This window comes from Carlito syrichta, unplaced genomic scaffold, assembly GCF_000164805.1.
Source record: "Carlito syrichta isolate Samal-C Ts95f unplaced genomic scaffold, Tarsius_syrichta-2.0.1 Scaffold43556, whole genome shotgun sequence".
Lineage (NCBI taxonomy): Eukaryota > Metazoa > Chordata > Mammalia > Primates > Tarsiidae > Carlito > Carlito syrichta.
This window is the reverse complement of record NW_006987652.1, coordinates 138,446-154,406: the sequence shown is the minus strand read 5'-3', so window position 1 is coordinate 154,406 and position 15,961 is coordinate 138,446. Positions and strand designations below refer to the sequence as shown.

Genomic DNA, 15,961 nt, shown 5'->3' with positions numbered 1-15,961 from the left:
CGGCGTCGGGAGCCGTCGGGACGAGCCGGGCGGCTGCTTGGGTGTCGCGTAGCCGGACTTCGTGCCTCGCCGGCGCGGGAGGGGGTGGCTGCCAGCCCCCCACCCTCCAGGTTCCGGGCGAGGGCGAAAGGAGAAGCCTCGATGGGGCGCGGGGGCGGCCTGTTTTCACACCTGACCGAGGGCGCGCTCGAAACCCAGCCAGGGAAACAGCCCCTCAGGCTAGCAAGGATCCCTGACCCTCGACCCCGCGGAGCACAAGGGCACGTCACATGCCTGCAAGTACCACCAAGCTGCCTGTTTCACCATGTAATCCTCACTCGCGCACGTCTTCTCCCCTCACGTTGTTTGCTCGCCTGCTTGCAAATAATTGCTGACGGGCTCATCAGACTCCAGCAGTATCACCCCTAGGAAAAAGAACATCCGTTCGTTTTTGGTGTGTGTGGACGCTGGTCAAAGAGAGGACACAGGTGATCGTTGCACACGCTGATACCGAGTGACCGAACAGACGGTCAAAGCACTTCCCCAGTGAGTTTGGCAAAGCAGAGAGCATGTTCCATTTGGAGCCACGCGTGCAGAGTTCGAGTCCCAGCTTCTGCCACGTGCTTATCTGGGCCTTAAAGTTGTCGCTGAACATATTTACCTCTTAGATTGCTTTATTCATGCCAGCTCTAATTACTGGATGTACAGATGATCAAAGATGAAACTAATTTGTATACTCAGAAGTACCATATATTTATATATTTTTTTAATAAAACAGATTCTGTGGCACTTACTAAGTGCTAGGCACTGCTTTAGGACCTTTACAAATAGCAATTGATTTAACCCGCATGACAGCCTTGTATGGTAGATACTATTGTTATCCCCATTTAAAGACAGTGGTACTGAGGCACCATCATCAGAGAAAATAAGTAGCTTCCCCTGGCTCGAGGTGGTCTTACTGCAGTGTCCTGCCTCTAAGAGCTACTGCTGGTTCTGTTGTTATAGAGTTGAGCAAAGCCAGTCGAATGGCCGGGCCTATGAAAAGAAACAAATAGGAAGAAAGCCTGACAGGAAGCTTGTTTCTGCTTCTCAAGTCGATTGTGTGCAGTGTATCAGCAGGTGGTGTTATACACAGTCACAGGTAAAGACCACCCTTCTTTTAGTGCTCCTGTGTTACTGGCAGCCCTGAGGTTAAGGATAACAGGCAATATGGTACTCACTCCACAGGTAATCTCTACATCAGTGGTGACACAACCCTGGTTTTTGTCCTTGCTATGTGCTGGCTAGGTGTGTGACTTTAGTCATTTAATAAATATAAATTGAGCTCCAGTGGAGGATGGGAAAAAACAGATAATGGAAGAGGTCTCATTAGGGAATGTGTGATAAGCTCTGATAAATCACGCAGATAGAGCAAGGAGGCCTTGGGTTCACATAATGGAAAGCTGGGGGGCAGTGGCTAGGAAAGATCTTTGTCAGAGAGATGACATGTGAGCTACACTTTGAAGAATGGATAGCAGCTGTGAGAACGGGAGGTCGGGGAGGAAGATGCATAAAAGTTTGTTAGAGAAAAAGAGAAAAGAATTCAAAGTGATTCTAAAGCTTCAAGCTTTGGTGCCAGGAATAAATAAGCTTGCAAAAGAAGCTAGTTTGAGTTGTAGGATTTGACTCTGAAAGTGCTTGTGAAGCACAGGGTGGCAACCTTCAGGAAATGCCTGAGAGAGCGGTGGAGCAGGAGTCCAGTGGTCAGCGAGGTCAGGGCTGGACAACCACTCATGTGAATGTTACTTGACGCAGTGGGAGTGGATGGGTTCTCCACACAGAGTGTGAAGATGTAAAACAGCAAGCAGGTGACTACAGTTTTAGAGGCTTCAGCTTTCTCGTGATCAGATGGATTGCCTAGGAAGAAGCACACGAGAACTCTGGGGTGATGGAAATGTTCTGCAATCTTAATTGAGTGTGAGTTGTGGATGGGTGTGCATGTCAGAACTCATTGGATATACACTTAACATCTGTGCATTTCACCTCACATAAGCAAGACTGCATCTGCTTTTTTTTTTTTTGAGTTGGAGTCTCACTCTGTTACCCAGACTGGAGTGCAGTGGCCGCTCCCAGCCACTGCAGCCTTGACCTGCTGGGCTCTGGCGATCCTTCCGCCTCAGCCTTCCAAGTAGCTGGAACTACAGGCACGCGCTACGACGCCCAGCTAATTTTTGCTTTATTATAGAGATGAGGTCTCGCCAAGTTCCCCAGGCGGGTCTCGAACCCCACGGGCTCAGGCAATCCACTCACCTCGGCCTCCCAAAACGCTGGGATTACAAGCTGAGGCACCGAGCCCTGCCACATCCGCTTTTTAAAAAACCAATCAGAGAAGGAGCAGGGTCAGAAGGATAGGACCCCATCATCCTGTTGCGTGCTGAGTCAAATCAGAAAGTCTTTGTTAAAGGCTCCTCGTGCTTGTTCCTGTGCTGGGTGGGCACACTGACTTCCAAGAGGCAGAGAGCATGGTCTTTAGCGGGAAGGAGCTTTCTATCAAACTGGGAAGAAGGGAAAGGAAGTCAGCCGTTAAGTAGAGAATCCTCCCAAGACACACACACACATACACACTTCAAGGGTTTTTATAAAGATTAAGTAAGCCAGGCTCGGTGGCTCAGCCTGTAATCCCAGCACTTTGGGAGGCCAAAGCGAGTGGATTGCCTGAGCCCGTGGGTTCAAGACCAGCCTAGGCAACTTGGTGAGACCTCGTCTCTACAATAAAATAAAATTTTGAAATAGCCAGGCGTGGTAGTGTACGTCTATAGTTCCCGCTACTTGGAAGGCTGAGGCGGAAGGATCGCTGGAGCCCAGAAGGTCAAGGCTGGGGTGGCTATGAGCGTTCGTGCCACCGCACGCCAGCCTGGGCGAAGGAGTGAGATTCCAACCCAAAAAAAAAAAAAGATTAAGTGAGATGATGAAGAAGGCTCTCTGAAAAGTATTTCTAAAAACTCTAAAACGGAAGTGTTCACTTCTTCACTCATAAACGTAAGGTAGGAGGACCTGTCTTTCATGGTTGTGCATACTTAATGAGATAATGTATCTAAAATGTCTGGACCTTAGTAAGTTTCAAATAAATGTAAGCATTCCCCCCCACTCAGTCTTAAGTAACAAGAGTCCAAATAAGTCAAAGACAGAAAACCTATCTTTATATTCGTCCTGATACCATTTATAATTTTGAAAAGTTAGGAACAATCTAACTGTCCAAGTGAAGAAGTTTGGTTAAGTAGCTTGTGATATACCTGAATGAAGAAAACTTTGCAGTCATTAGAAATGCATATTTATTAAAAAGAACTCTAAGGGCATAGCAACATGTTTAAAATAAACTGCATAGTGGAAGACGTGTAAATGATATTCTAAACTTCATGGGAAAATACAAACATTTAAAATTTTATGTCTGCCTACTATAAATGTGAGGTTTTGACGTCTTCATTTTTTTATTCTTTTTTTTTTTTTTTTTTTGAGACAGAGTCTTGATGTGTCACACGGCTAGAGTGCAGTACTGTGATCTTGGCTCACTGCAGCCTCCACCTCCTAAGCTCAAGAAGTCCTATTGCCTCAGCCTGCAAGGAGCTGAGACCGCAAGTGTGCATCACCACACCGGCTGTTTTTTTATTTTATTTTATTGTAGATACTGGGTTATGCCATGTTGCCCAGGATAGTCTTGAACTCTTGGCCTTAGGTGATTCCCCTTACCTTGGCCTTCCAAAGTGCTGGGATTATAAGCATAAGCCACCGCACCCAGCCATTTTTTTTTTGAGTTGGAGTCTCACTCTGTTACCCAGACTGGAGTGCAGTGGCATGTTCCCAGCCACCTCAGCTTTGACCTGCTGTGCCCCGGCGGTCCTTCCGCCTCAGCCTTCCAAGTTGCTGGAACTACAGGCGTGCGCTACCACACCCAGCTGCTTTTTGATTTATTGTAGAGACGAAGTCTCACCAAGTTGCCCAGGTGGGTCTCGAACCCACAGGCTCAGACAGTCCGCTCGCCTCAGCCTTCTAAAGTGCTGGGATTACAGGCTGAGCTACTGAGCCTGGCCAATATCTTTTATTTTTAAAGTTTCTAGAACTAGCATGCATTATTTAAAAACAAACTATTTTAATCGCCTTGGAATTATCAGTAAAAACTTATGACAGAACTCTTAAAGGAAAAGCAAACAAGTCCGTGTAACCATTCATTAAGATTAAACCTGAGGATGTCTTAAAGGAACAGCGTTAAAATGGTATTTTATTCTGTTTGGATCTGTTTATTTCTCCATTGTACGACTGTTGAACATCTGTTCAGTGCCATCATTGTCCTGGGGGATATGGATACAAAGGTCATATCTGTATGGATGTGTTTTCTCAAGGAGTTCAGTCTGTTGGAAAGTCAGAACAGGGTGATCGTTGTGCCAAAACACGGTAGTCCCCGTGCTGGTGGTGTGGATGGGAAGCTTCAGGGCCTTCCCAAGAGCTGCCAGAGGTGAGTCTTCGCCTGTCCGTCCTGCTGGAGGACACTGAGGCATGCCCCGCTGCCTTGCAGCTGCCGTGCAGCAGTGGAGGTCGGCTGGCCGGACAGCGGTGTGGCTGCATGTGCCCATCCTCCAGAGCCAGCTCATCGCCCCAGCGGCGGCCCTGGGCTTCCGCTTCCACCATGCAGAGTCGGACTCGGCAACACTGACCCTGTGGCTGGCGGACGGACCCAGCAGACTCCCGGGCTATGCGACACACCAAGTGGGAGTTGCAGGTGAGTGAGGGGCCCACGGTGGCGGGATTCAGTGTGGGGGTTCCAGGTGGCTCATGCTTGGGGGGTGAGTTATCTTGAGTGCTAGAAGCCAGTGTCCTGGGGGACACCCCCACCTCTAGACTGTGTTGTCCAAAAGCAACAAGGAGACTCAGATCGGTAGAGTGAAGCAGCTTTTCTTAAGAATGCTCTTGCAAGAATGTGACCCTCAGAGGAGTAGGCACACTGCAGCAATTTCAGCCAGAGCATTTGAGCACTAAAATGCAAGTCCCTCCCTGTTTTCCCATAGGCTGGGTACTTCCAGAGGTTACATTGCTTTTCCGGATGTTGCCTACATGTCGTACATTGATTGGGTTGCCTGGTTAGTTCGTTTGCATGTCCTGTCTGTTAGTGGGTAACATAGGACTTTATTCACGTGCCCTACTTGCCGTTTGGCTTACAAGATTTTGTTCTAATTGGTTTCCATCGAAACTTAAATGAAAAAGCCCACCAAAAGAGAACAAGAAGCAGGAACTCAGCAAAAAAGCAGTTACGTACAACTTACAGCTTACTGTGAAAACAAATCATTCTTACGCTGAGCACGGGATGCAGCCTCCCCCCTGTCCCAAGGGGATGTGACCAGGACCGCCATATGCCGGAGACCACAGAGCATCCAAACCCTATAGAGACCATCTTTTTTCCCCATACGTACATCCCTGCAATAAAGTTTAAGCTGTAAGGTAGGGGCAGTAAGATTGACAATAGCTAATAACGAGAAAGAACAATTATAGCAGTATGCTGTGACCAAAGTTATGTGAGTGTGGCTTTTCTCCCTCACTCTCTTTCACAAAATAGTCTTGTACTGTATTCACTCTTCTTTTCATGATGTGAGATGATGAAATGTGTATGTGATGAGGTGAAGTGAATGACAGGCATTGTTACCTGGGTGGAAAATTCCAGAAAAAACAATTCATAAGTTTTGCATGGCATGCAGTTGGGCATAGCATGATGGAAACTTGTGGTCCAGCCCTGTCCTGCTGGGCATGTGAACCACCCTGTGCCAGCACACCCACGCCAACATGGCGCCCACACTCAGCTCTCCTCTAGGGTCAGCTGTCATGCTGTCAGTGCCTGTCCTCAGGTTATTGAAACTACAGAAAGCAGAGCTGGGCAAGGGACCACGGTCTTGCTGGGACTGTTACATGGTGATTTTGAACAGATCAAGCTTGCCTTTCGAGTCAGCAAAGGGCAGCACAGAGAACAAGTTCCCTGTGTAGTTTGCCAAAGGACGTGTTTGAACATGTTTTACACTGACCATGAAACTTCGCTACTCAAAGGGTAGCAATGGATTGAGATCAGGGAATAATCCATTAGCGTAAAACATGTTAGCACTAATTATGTGAATTTGTAAAGTGAAAGGTAACTTTCATGCTGAATTTAAGGTAAAGCAAATCATTTTTCGTAAGTATCATAAAGACATTTACGTGTAAGTTATTGTACCAAGCAGTTTAAAACAGCGTAGTTCAAATAGTGGAAATTTGAAGTTGCTGCTTGGCTCCAAAGACATAGGAAAGTCAACAGAAAATTTCTTTCAGCTTAAGTCAGGAGTTCTCAAACTACAGTCGGCATAAGAATCATCTGAAACAGATTGCTGGACCCTGTCCCTTGAGTTTCTGATTCAGTAGGCATGGGGTTTTGCATAACTTCCTGGGCTTTGCTGCTGCTAGTCTCAGTACTACTCTTTAAGAACCAGACTTAAGGAAATTCTTAGCTTTCCAGAAAAGCTAGAAGGAGTCTGTTTGATCTTGGTACATGAAAGCAATAATACATACATAAATGAGTAACTTAATTAATACTTTCATTTGTCTCTAGGTAGTGTATAAGTTTCTGATACAGTTTGCACATATTTAGTCTTTTAAAGGAGTTGCTCAAGGATGCCCACTCATGTCTTCTCTGTCCACGGTCTTCCTCCCTTGTAGCAAGTTGAGACATTCAGAAACTTTCCGTTCATCTCTACTTCAAAAGAGCTTCTGCTCAGTTAATCTAGTGACATCCTTACATATCATTGGATCATAAAAGTGTCGTTCATTGGCACAGACCTTGAGAGTTTCCGGTGATTACTACAGAAGCAGCAATATGTGGCGTATAGTGTCCCAGGATGGACCTGCTTATATCTAAATTCTAAATTGTGCATGTAGTTTAGAGAACCAGATTCTGGGAATGGGAGATGTGGCGCTTGACTGGTCTTGAGGAATACCCAGGATTTGAAGTGGCTGCTGGGGTGGGGACAAGGTCATGTAAGAAATTGCTCTGGGAAGTGTAGTTTTAAATCGTGGGCATGTGTTATGTATGACAAAAGGCAGGTGTGGCTGAAATCGTGAGCCCTGGCTTGCTTTCATTCTCCACCCTCGCAAGCCGTTTCGCCTCCAGGCTCCTCTTCTGAGGTGCCCATCCAGGAGCTTTTGTCTGTCTCGTTCCTTCCAGCTGAGGTTTCTGCTCAAGCATCTCAGAAAGCCTCCTGGTCCTCCCTGCTGCCTAGGATAGAATCCTCCTGCACACCAGTCCCATCAGGCTGTGTCTCTTTATCCAGCTGTGTTTTTTTTTGCAGCACTGAAATTTACCACCTAAAGTACTTAATCTCCCGCACGATATTATAAACTCCCTGAAGGAAGCTACTTTATCTGTATCGTTCACCATTTCACCCTCAGGCTACAGGCAGTGTTGGGCTGAAGTGCCTACCCAGTCTTTCTTGAAGGAACAGGTGGCTGGATGGAAGTGTCAGCCCTCTGACAGGCAGCTGCAGTGTGGTGAGGGGTAGTGTTGCCAGTGAGAAGTATGCCTGCTTGGAATCCAGGCAGACGGGCTGTCCACCCCAGGTCTACCATCCAGGGCTCTGTGAAGTCAGGCACTCACAGGATGATTGTGACTTTTACCTGAAAAGATGTGCATGAAGCACTCAGCACATTGTCTGGCTGATCCTAACGGTATGAGAACCTCCACTTAATCCCGGATATCCTTGGATCTGTCCGACTGTTGCACTGTGGCCAGCAGAGGTCGTGCACATTGTGCTTCAGCAGGGCTGGTTTTGCTTTTGTGCTGCTGAGCTCCTGCTTGCGGGGATTCATGAGGGAAAACTTCGGCTTGAGTAATCACAAATCACTAAGACTTGAGACTACGTGCGCTCACATTTCTTTGGCATTCTATCCCTTCTAAAGTCCAGTTGGATCGTAGTCTATGTTTTTTAATAGAAGACAACAGGAAAGTTAATTACATCTCACTGGTTTCCTTCTTGCTTTAAAGGGCCAAAGTTGGTGTTTTCATTTCGGTTTCTTTTCCTTCCGTCACACATACTCCCTCTCTCTATATTATCTTGCATAACATCTGTCATCTCCTCATGTCTCTATAACTTACCTTTTATTAGTTTGGCACTACCCCACCCACATACCAGAATGTGAACTCCATAAGGATAGGGAGTTGGGTCTGTTTGGCTTCCCGCTGTATCCCTAGCACCTGGAAAAGTACCTGACACATAATAGGCTCTTGGTTTATATATGTGGCCTCTGTATACAAAATGCATAATAAAATATACACATAAGTAAATGATGTGTGGGATTCAATTAACATTGAATGTGGATGAATGCATAGAAAATATCTTTTTAGACATATCTTCCCACATTATGTAAATACAAATATGCTTAAATTATAGCATCTAAAGGAACCTAATAACAATAATCAAGGTGCCATTTGGATTTTTTACCCGAGATGGCCCAAAGGGAAGTATTTTTTAAGAGAAAGAAAATATACAATGGGTATATTGAATATATTGGATATACTGAATGAATGAACGAGAACTTAAAACATAGATAAAATAGTCTCTCAAAGCAGTACATTGATAGGCTTTGAAGTTGTGTGTATACATGGTGAGGAAGTTTTATCAGCTTCAGGGAGATCTCAGCTGCGTGTTGAGACATCTGGGATTTGACTTGTCAGGGGACACAGCCTGTGTCCTGCGCATAGTGATCCAGGAAAAGGAAATGAGAAGGAAGAAGCGAATTCGTTTGTCCCATAAGTATGCTTAAGCACGCTTTGGTCTGAATGTTTGTCTCCCCACAAATTTGAATGTCGAAACCCAATTCACAGTGTGATGGTATTGCAACATGGGGCTTTGGAAGGCGACCAGGTCGTGATGGTATTGCAACGTGGGGCTTTGGAAGGCGACCAGGTCGTGAAGGCACAGCCTTCCTGTGTGGGTGAGCACCTTCATAGGAGGGGCCACGGGAGCTAGTTTGCCCTGCCCTCTATGTGAGGACACAGCTAGAAGGGGCTGCCTCTGAGGAGGGGGCCTCACAGACTGAGCCTGCCGGCCCCTTGGTCTTGGATTTCCCAGCCTCCAGAACGGTGAATAGTAAAAGCTTGTTTTTTGTGGCTGCTCAGCTCATGGTATTTTGTTACCACAGCCTAAATGGATTAAGGCACGCGCTTAGAGTTGTCTGAACACGTAAGTAAATGCTATAAAAGGACAGAAAGACTAATTTATTTAGTAGTTCCTGTGTGCCATCAGGAATAGATGATCTAGAGAAGACGCTTGTGCAGATGATATCCTTTAGATTATCAGTATATTATTTTATTAGGCTATTGTACTCTAAATTGTTAAAACAGCACTGTAGTCCACGTTGTTAAAAGAAGCTGGACAGCTGGGCAATCCACTTCCTTGCTGTCGCGATTTTCCAAGTCTTCGTGGATGAGGTGGTGCAGGTTGAGCCATCCCAATCCAAAGTTCCAAAATCTGAAATGCTCCCAAAGCTGAAGCCTTCTGAGCACCATGATCAGATGCTTTCATGCTCAGGCATTATCAATAAAAGTGAAAGAAAATGATACCACAAGTCAAAAAATTCCACGCTTGACCTCATGTGATGGATCCCAGTCAAATGCAGTCAAAACTTGGCTTCATGCACAAAACTATTAAAAATATTTTGTAAAATTACCTTCAGTCTATGTGTATGAAGTGTGTATGAAACCTGAGTGAGTGACTTGGGTCCCATATCCAAGAGGTCTCATTATGCATATGCAAATATTCCAAGACTGAAAAAAAATCCTGAAATCCAAAGCACTTTTGGTCCCAAGCATTACAGATAAGGAATGCTCAACCTTCAAGTACAGGTAGGACTTTGATGACCACAGATAAATGTAGGAAGACTCCAGAGTGAATGAAATTAATATTTTGCTATTATCTTTTATTTTCCCCCAATAGGAGCTGTATTTGATGAAAGTACTAGAAAAATATTGGTTGTACAAGATCGAAATAAAGTAAGTTTTGCTTCTGTTTTATAAATTGCTTTCCAAATGTTCAGTTCTGGAGAAAAATGTAGAAATTTTGAAGTGCCTAAGAAAGATATTTTTCAAATCATTTCTAAGCAGTTATAGATCACTAAGATATTTATACAGGCCTTGAAATGTCAAGGAGACAGTATTGCTCACTGTCTACTGCTTTACAGGAAAATTATAAATACCTGTATTTAATTGGGAAGGCACCTCTGTTCTCACTCATCAAGATATTCTTCCATTCATTCAACATCCATTAAATTCCTACTCTGTGCCAGGTGCTGAAAGTACAGAGATGAGTAAGACAATATCCCTGATCCCTGCAGCTCAATATCTACTTGGAAAAGCAGTCATACAATAGATGGTAACAGTTAACTTTGCTGTAAGACGCTCCTAGAGACTTCTCATAAAAGGTGACATTTAAACTGGGTCTTGAAGCATGAGTAGGAGTTTACCAGACCCAAAAGAAAGCAAAGTGAGAAAACTACAACTGCATGTATAAAGGCACAAGAGTTCCAAAAGGGGCTGACATCGTTTGGAAATGATGGTCAAGAGTGTACTGTGGTCAGGAGTGCAGGGAGTGGTAGGATATTAGACTTGAGAGCCAAGTTAGGAACAGAATGTGAAGAGCCTTGCGGACCAAAATGAGAAGTCTGGGCAGCAGGAAGCAGCAAACATTTCGGAGAGCAGTGCCTTGGTTGCAGGCCGGATATTTTCATGCTCAGGTGTTACAAGTAAAAGTGAAGGAGAGCAATTAATATGTTACTTTCTGAGACGTCAGTAAGTATCAGCAGACAGAGTCAAATGTTTTTCCCCATGATTTATGTTTTTAGACTTCAAATGAGTATGTGCAGTGATAGCTGAAAGCAGGGTCATGCGTTTCTAGGACATGCCGTCTAAAGCACTCTCCTGGTTAGAAGTGACTTTTGAGGTGAGGCTCAAACCCAACTTTGTGGCCTCAGCAGAGCGTATGGCATGCATGCAGGTGCACTGTGCCCAGCCCTCTCTGTGTTTGAGTTGGAGCATATACATATGTAATGGGAATGACTGGAGTGCAGGAGGCACGACTAGGTGGGCTTAGACGACCTGAAAGCAGTGGCTGGTGAGAGATTCTGATGGTGATGGCCAAGGGATGAAGAGGACACGTGGACAAGATTAATAATAACATGCAAATTAAGCTGACAGCAATGTGCTGATCAAGAGGAAGTTTATAGAAACAGAACAGACTTGGGGGCCGGACTGACCAGAGTCACTCTGCCACTTTTACTTGGCAAGTCTCTGAGCCTCAGCTTCCTCATCTTCAAAATCTAGTGACAATACCTTCCTTAAAGAAAGGATAGATAAACTGTATTGTTTTTTCCACTGGATCCATACTTAGTACTTGGAATACACAAAAGTATAAAGCCAGAAATGTACAGCAATGTCAAGCTCTTACCTTGAGCACAATGTCAATGAATTATTCTCACATTTATATCAATTTATATCTATAGCAATATACAACAGAATGGTATGGACAGTGTTTGTCTTCTTTCTTTTCCTTTATTTGTACAACCAAAAGCTAAAAGACTTTTGGGGTTTTTGGGTAAGAATAAGGTGATTAATAAGATGTCTGCTTATAGAAATATCTAATGACTGAAATCAATGCAGAGTCTTGTTTAACCACCTAAGCATGTCCAATTCTCCCCTAAAGTTAACAGTGACATCTCTCTTCTTCTTTCCTTTTTTTTTTTTTCTTTTTTTTTTTTTTTGAGTTGGGGTCTCACTCTGTCTCCCAGGCTGGAGTGTAGTGGCATGCTCACAGCCACCATAACCTTGACCTACCTGCTGGGCTCAGACAATCCTTCTGCCTCAGCTTTCCAAGTAGCTGGAACTACAGGCCAACTAATTTTTTAGTTTATTGTAGAGATGAGGTCTTGCTAAGTTGTCCAGGCTGGTCTCAAACCCCTGGACTCAGGTAATCCTCTCGCCTCAACCTCCCAAAATGCTTGGATTATAGACTTGAGCCACCGCACCCAGCCTAGATCAAGATTTTAATGATTTAAAATTATTTATGTATCACATTATACACATATGATACAGACCGACTGAGGTATCTGTGAACTTTTTAGTTTGGGCTTCTTTTGTGAAGCCTAATGTGTTTATCTTCTGTGACCAGATATGGTTATTCAGCTGGTAGACAATAAATATTTAAATATCTTGCTTTTGGTAAATAAAAAGAAAATTACATTTTCTGATCATTTTGGAGCACCCTAGTTACCTAGTAGATCTGCCTCTCAGATGATGACCAGAGTGTGAAGGAATTGTATTATGCTAAGGAAATCTTGTGTTTCAGCTTCTTACAGCTAAATTTTAGGCACTTATTAGGTTTCTTTGTATGATTGTCTATACTATGCTTTGGCTTAATCTTTTTCGTAGTTGTTGAATTAAAAATAGAGATTTTATTGCCTCAAATTTTTATCAGATTTCAAATTATGATTGGCTACTTTGCATTTAGTCCTGTGGGGAAGTAACTTCCAGCTAAAAATAAAGGAAATAGCTAAAATTACAAAACATGGGGAAAAAAGTACATAAATTATGTCCTCAGTTGTAATTCGACGAAAACAACGAATATTTTGTGTATGGTGTAGATATTAGTCTATATTAGCCCTTTCTATTGTGTTCTTACAGTCTTTTGACTGTATTTCAGTTCACTCTGCCCTATAGTGAATTTAGGCATGATAATTTATTATAAAGATAATTGCAACATATGGATTCAGTCTCATGTGTTACTGCAGATGCTTATTTTTTGCTGAGATCTGTTGTACATTTGTGATTTTTCTATGTGTTAGTATTTTTTTTTTCCTGAATTGGAGTCTCACCCCATCGCCCAGGCTAGAGTGTAGTGGCACACTCACGGCCACCCCAGCGTCTACCTGCTGGGCTCCGGAGATCCTTCCGCCTCAGCCTTCCAAGGAGCCAGAACTATAGGCGTGCACTACCACGCCCAGCTAATTTTTTATTTATTGTAGAGACGAGGTCTTGCCAAGTTGCCCGATCTGGTCTCGAACCCACAGGCTTGGGCAATCCACTTACCTTGGCCTCCCAAAGTGCTGGGATGACAGGCTGAGCCACCGAGCCCAGCCTTATTAGTATACTTAACAGAATCTGGTTATGTATTTCTTTTCAAGTAGACCTAAGGGCTCACTGAAAGGTAAATTAAAGCCGGGCTCGGTGGCTCAGCCTGTAATCCCGCGCCTTTGGGAGGCTGAGGTAAGTGGATTGCCTGAGTCCACGGGTTCAAGACCCGCCTGGGCAGTGAGACCTCATCTCTACAATAAGTCAAAAAATCAGTCGGGCGTGGTAGCGCATGCCTGTAATTCCAGCTACTTGAAAGGCTGAGGCAGAAGGATCGCCGGAGCCCAGCAGGTCAAGGCTGCAGTGACCGGGAGCAGCCACTGCACTCCAGTCTGGGCGACAGAGTGAGACTCCAACTCAAAAAAAAAAAAAAAAAGAAGGGTAAATTAAGCTGAGTATTGTTTGTCAACAGTTATGTTGCTCCCATTATTGCACAGATTTAAGACATGGAACTGATATGCCATATGACTGGAAACTACGTTTGCATATGTTAGTTTCTTAAACTTTTTAGAGCCGGTCTATTCATTCAGTAGCTTTGATCAATTCCTGATTATTGTGATTACAGTTTATAATATTTCTCATATTCAATAAGGGAAAGTAGGTTAATAAAATAAAGATTATTAATACTCACTAAGCACGAGGATAAGGGACATAGCCAGAGGGGCCAGCCAGGTGATTCTGCAGAAGGAAGAAATGGATTCCTCTAGGAGCTGGGAACAGTAAGCTGTCAGTTAACAAGGAATGAGTTTTTAAAGTCATTCAGTATCTTGACCTGGGGGTGGGGGCTGGATTAATGCTATCCCCAACAGATACAAGGCTGTTGGGGGAGATGAAGAATTCTTAGAGGACATATCAGGTTGAGTGGACAGCAATATTGAAGTGGACGTGCAAGTATCTCTTCTCATTCCTCCTGGTAAGTCACTGAGTACCAAAAGAATTGCTGGGGGCCAATTTCTTGGTTCCCTGTGATACTAAGAGGGGGTGTGAGATGAAGCAGATTCATTTATAAATGTCTTTTTGACAACTTCCACCGTCATGACCCACAACGTTTTTTTTTTGTTGTTTTTTTGAGTTGGAGTCTCACTCTGTCGCCCAGACTGGAGTGCAGTGGCCACTCCCGGCCACCGCAGCCTCGACCTGCTGGGCTCCGGCGATCCTTCCGCCTCAGCCTTCCAAGTAGCTGGAATTACAGGCATGCGCTACCACACCTGGCTGATTTTTTTGATTTATTGTAGAGATGAGGTCTCGCTGCCCAGGCGGGTCTCAAACCCGCGGGCTCAGGCAATCCACTCACCTCAGCCTCCCAAAGGCGCAGGATTACAGGCTGAGCTACCGAGCCCGGCTCCACAACTCTTTAAAGTTCTAGGCAGTGGTTTTCATCCATAGGAGTGGCACCAGGAAGGTGTTGACTGATGCACTGAGTCCAGAGTTAACTACCTAGCCCCATTGGGCTCTCTAAGCAGCTTAGCAGGGGACTTTCCATGGCGTCCACACCACTGCAGTTCCAGCTGTTGTTTTCTACAGGTCATGTCCTGAAGCGTCTTGAAGTGATAAAGCACCATGCCATCACCAGAAGAGTAGATGTCTAACAAACATCACACAAGCCGGGCTCGGTGGCTCAGCCTGTAATCCCAGCACTTTGGGAGGCTGAGGTGAGTGGATCGCCTGAGACCTGCCTGGGCAGGCGAGACTTCGTCTCTACATTAAAATCAAAAAATTAGCCGAGCATGGTAGCGCGCACCTGTAATTCCAGCTACTCAGAAGGCTGAGGCAGAAGGATCGCCAGAGCCCAGCAGGTCGAGGCTGCGGTGGCCGGGACCGTGCCACTGCCCTCCAGCCTGGGTGACAGAGTGAGACTCCAGCTCAAAAAGCAAACAAACAAACATCACACAAAGGAAAGAACTGAGTGCCACGTTCTAAAAACAGGTGGAAGGTTAATTTTAAACGTCATGTGACAAAAACGACTGACAGTGAGGAGTGAAGTCGTTGTGAAATGGGGAAGACAACACAGTTCTCTTTCATGGGCCCAAGAGATCAGGGGGTTCAGACGTGAGGTTTTACAGATGATGTTTAAATCATCATATTCCATGTTCCTCACATATCTAGGTCTGAGTCAGGTCATCATCTTTTGGAATAAAGTATTTGGAAGAGGGGACTGCTCTGATATCACATTAGGAAAGGAAGATAAACACCCAGAGAGCTTTTCTGTCTGGGGTAGTTCAAGGAATGTGAGTGGTGTGTGTCTTTTAATAGGAAAGTTTGAACTTGGTTGTTTTAAAACGTGTTAAACTGAAGTTATATCCAAAATGCTACAGTTAGTAACTAAAATTACCATTTTATAGCACACAGAGAAACATGGGTTTTCTTCTCTCCAGTATCTAAATTATCTTCTGTAAGGAAATTAACTAGTTATTGTAAACATATTCCATTTTGGTCTATAAATGTATCATTTAGAGAAAAATGTAGTTATATATGTAGAAAAATATTTTTATGATTCTTTAATGCTCTAAATCTTTTTCTGTATGAATATATGACTGAAAGCCAAATTATTGTTAGTATCTACCTCTTGGCCAGCCAAAGACTACACAATAGCAGTTTAGCTATTCTGAGCTCAGGTTTCTAGTAAAAATCATCCTCCCCTTCCTTCTTCCCTCTTCAATAGTTTTTTTTTTTTGAGTTGGAGTCTCACTCTGTTGCCCAGGCTGGAGTCCAGTGGCCCCTCCCAGCCACCGCAGTCTCGACCTGCTGGACTTCCACGTAGCTGGAACTACAGGCATGCACTACCACGCCCAGCTAATTTTTGATTTATTGTAGAGA

At 44.4% G+C, this 15,961-nt stretch overlaps 1 protein-coding gene across 3 annotated transcripts in view; it reads left to right on the top strand.

The window, feature by feature from the left end:
* The first annotated feature begins 4,040 nt into the window (after window positions 1–4,040).
* NUDT6 (nudix hydrolase 6) overlaps window positions 4,041–15,961 on the top strand; it is a 25,879-nt gene continuing 13,958 nt past the window's right edge. The window contains exons 1-2 of one of the 3 annotated variants that reach the window (XM_008048169.2): window positions 4,041–4,732; window positions 9,960–10,015. In XM_008048169.2, coding sequence (XP_008046360.1) covers window positions 4,510–4,732; window positions 9,960–10,015 — 279 coding nt within the window. In that variant the 5' untranslated portion in view covers window positions 4,041–4,509. Of the gene's footprint in view, window positions 4,733–9,056; window positions 9,107–9,959; window positions 10,016–15,961 lie in introns of those variants that run through there. The other 2 variants (XM_021706798.1, XM_008048191.1) reach the window with 2 other exon arrangements.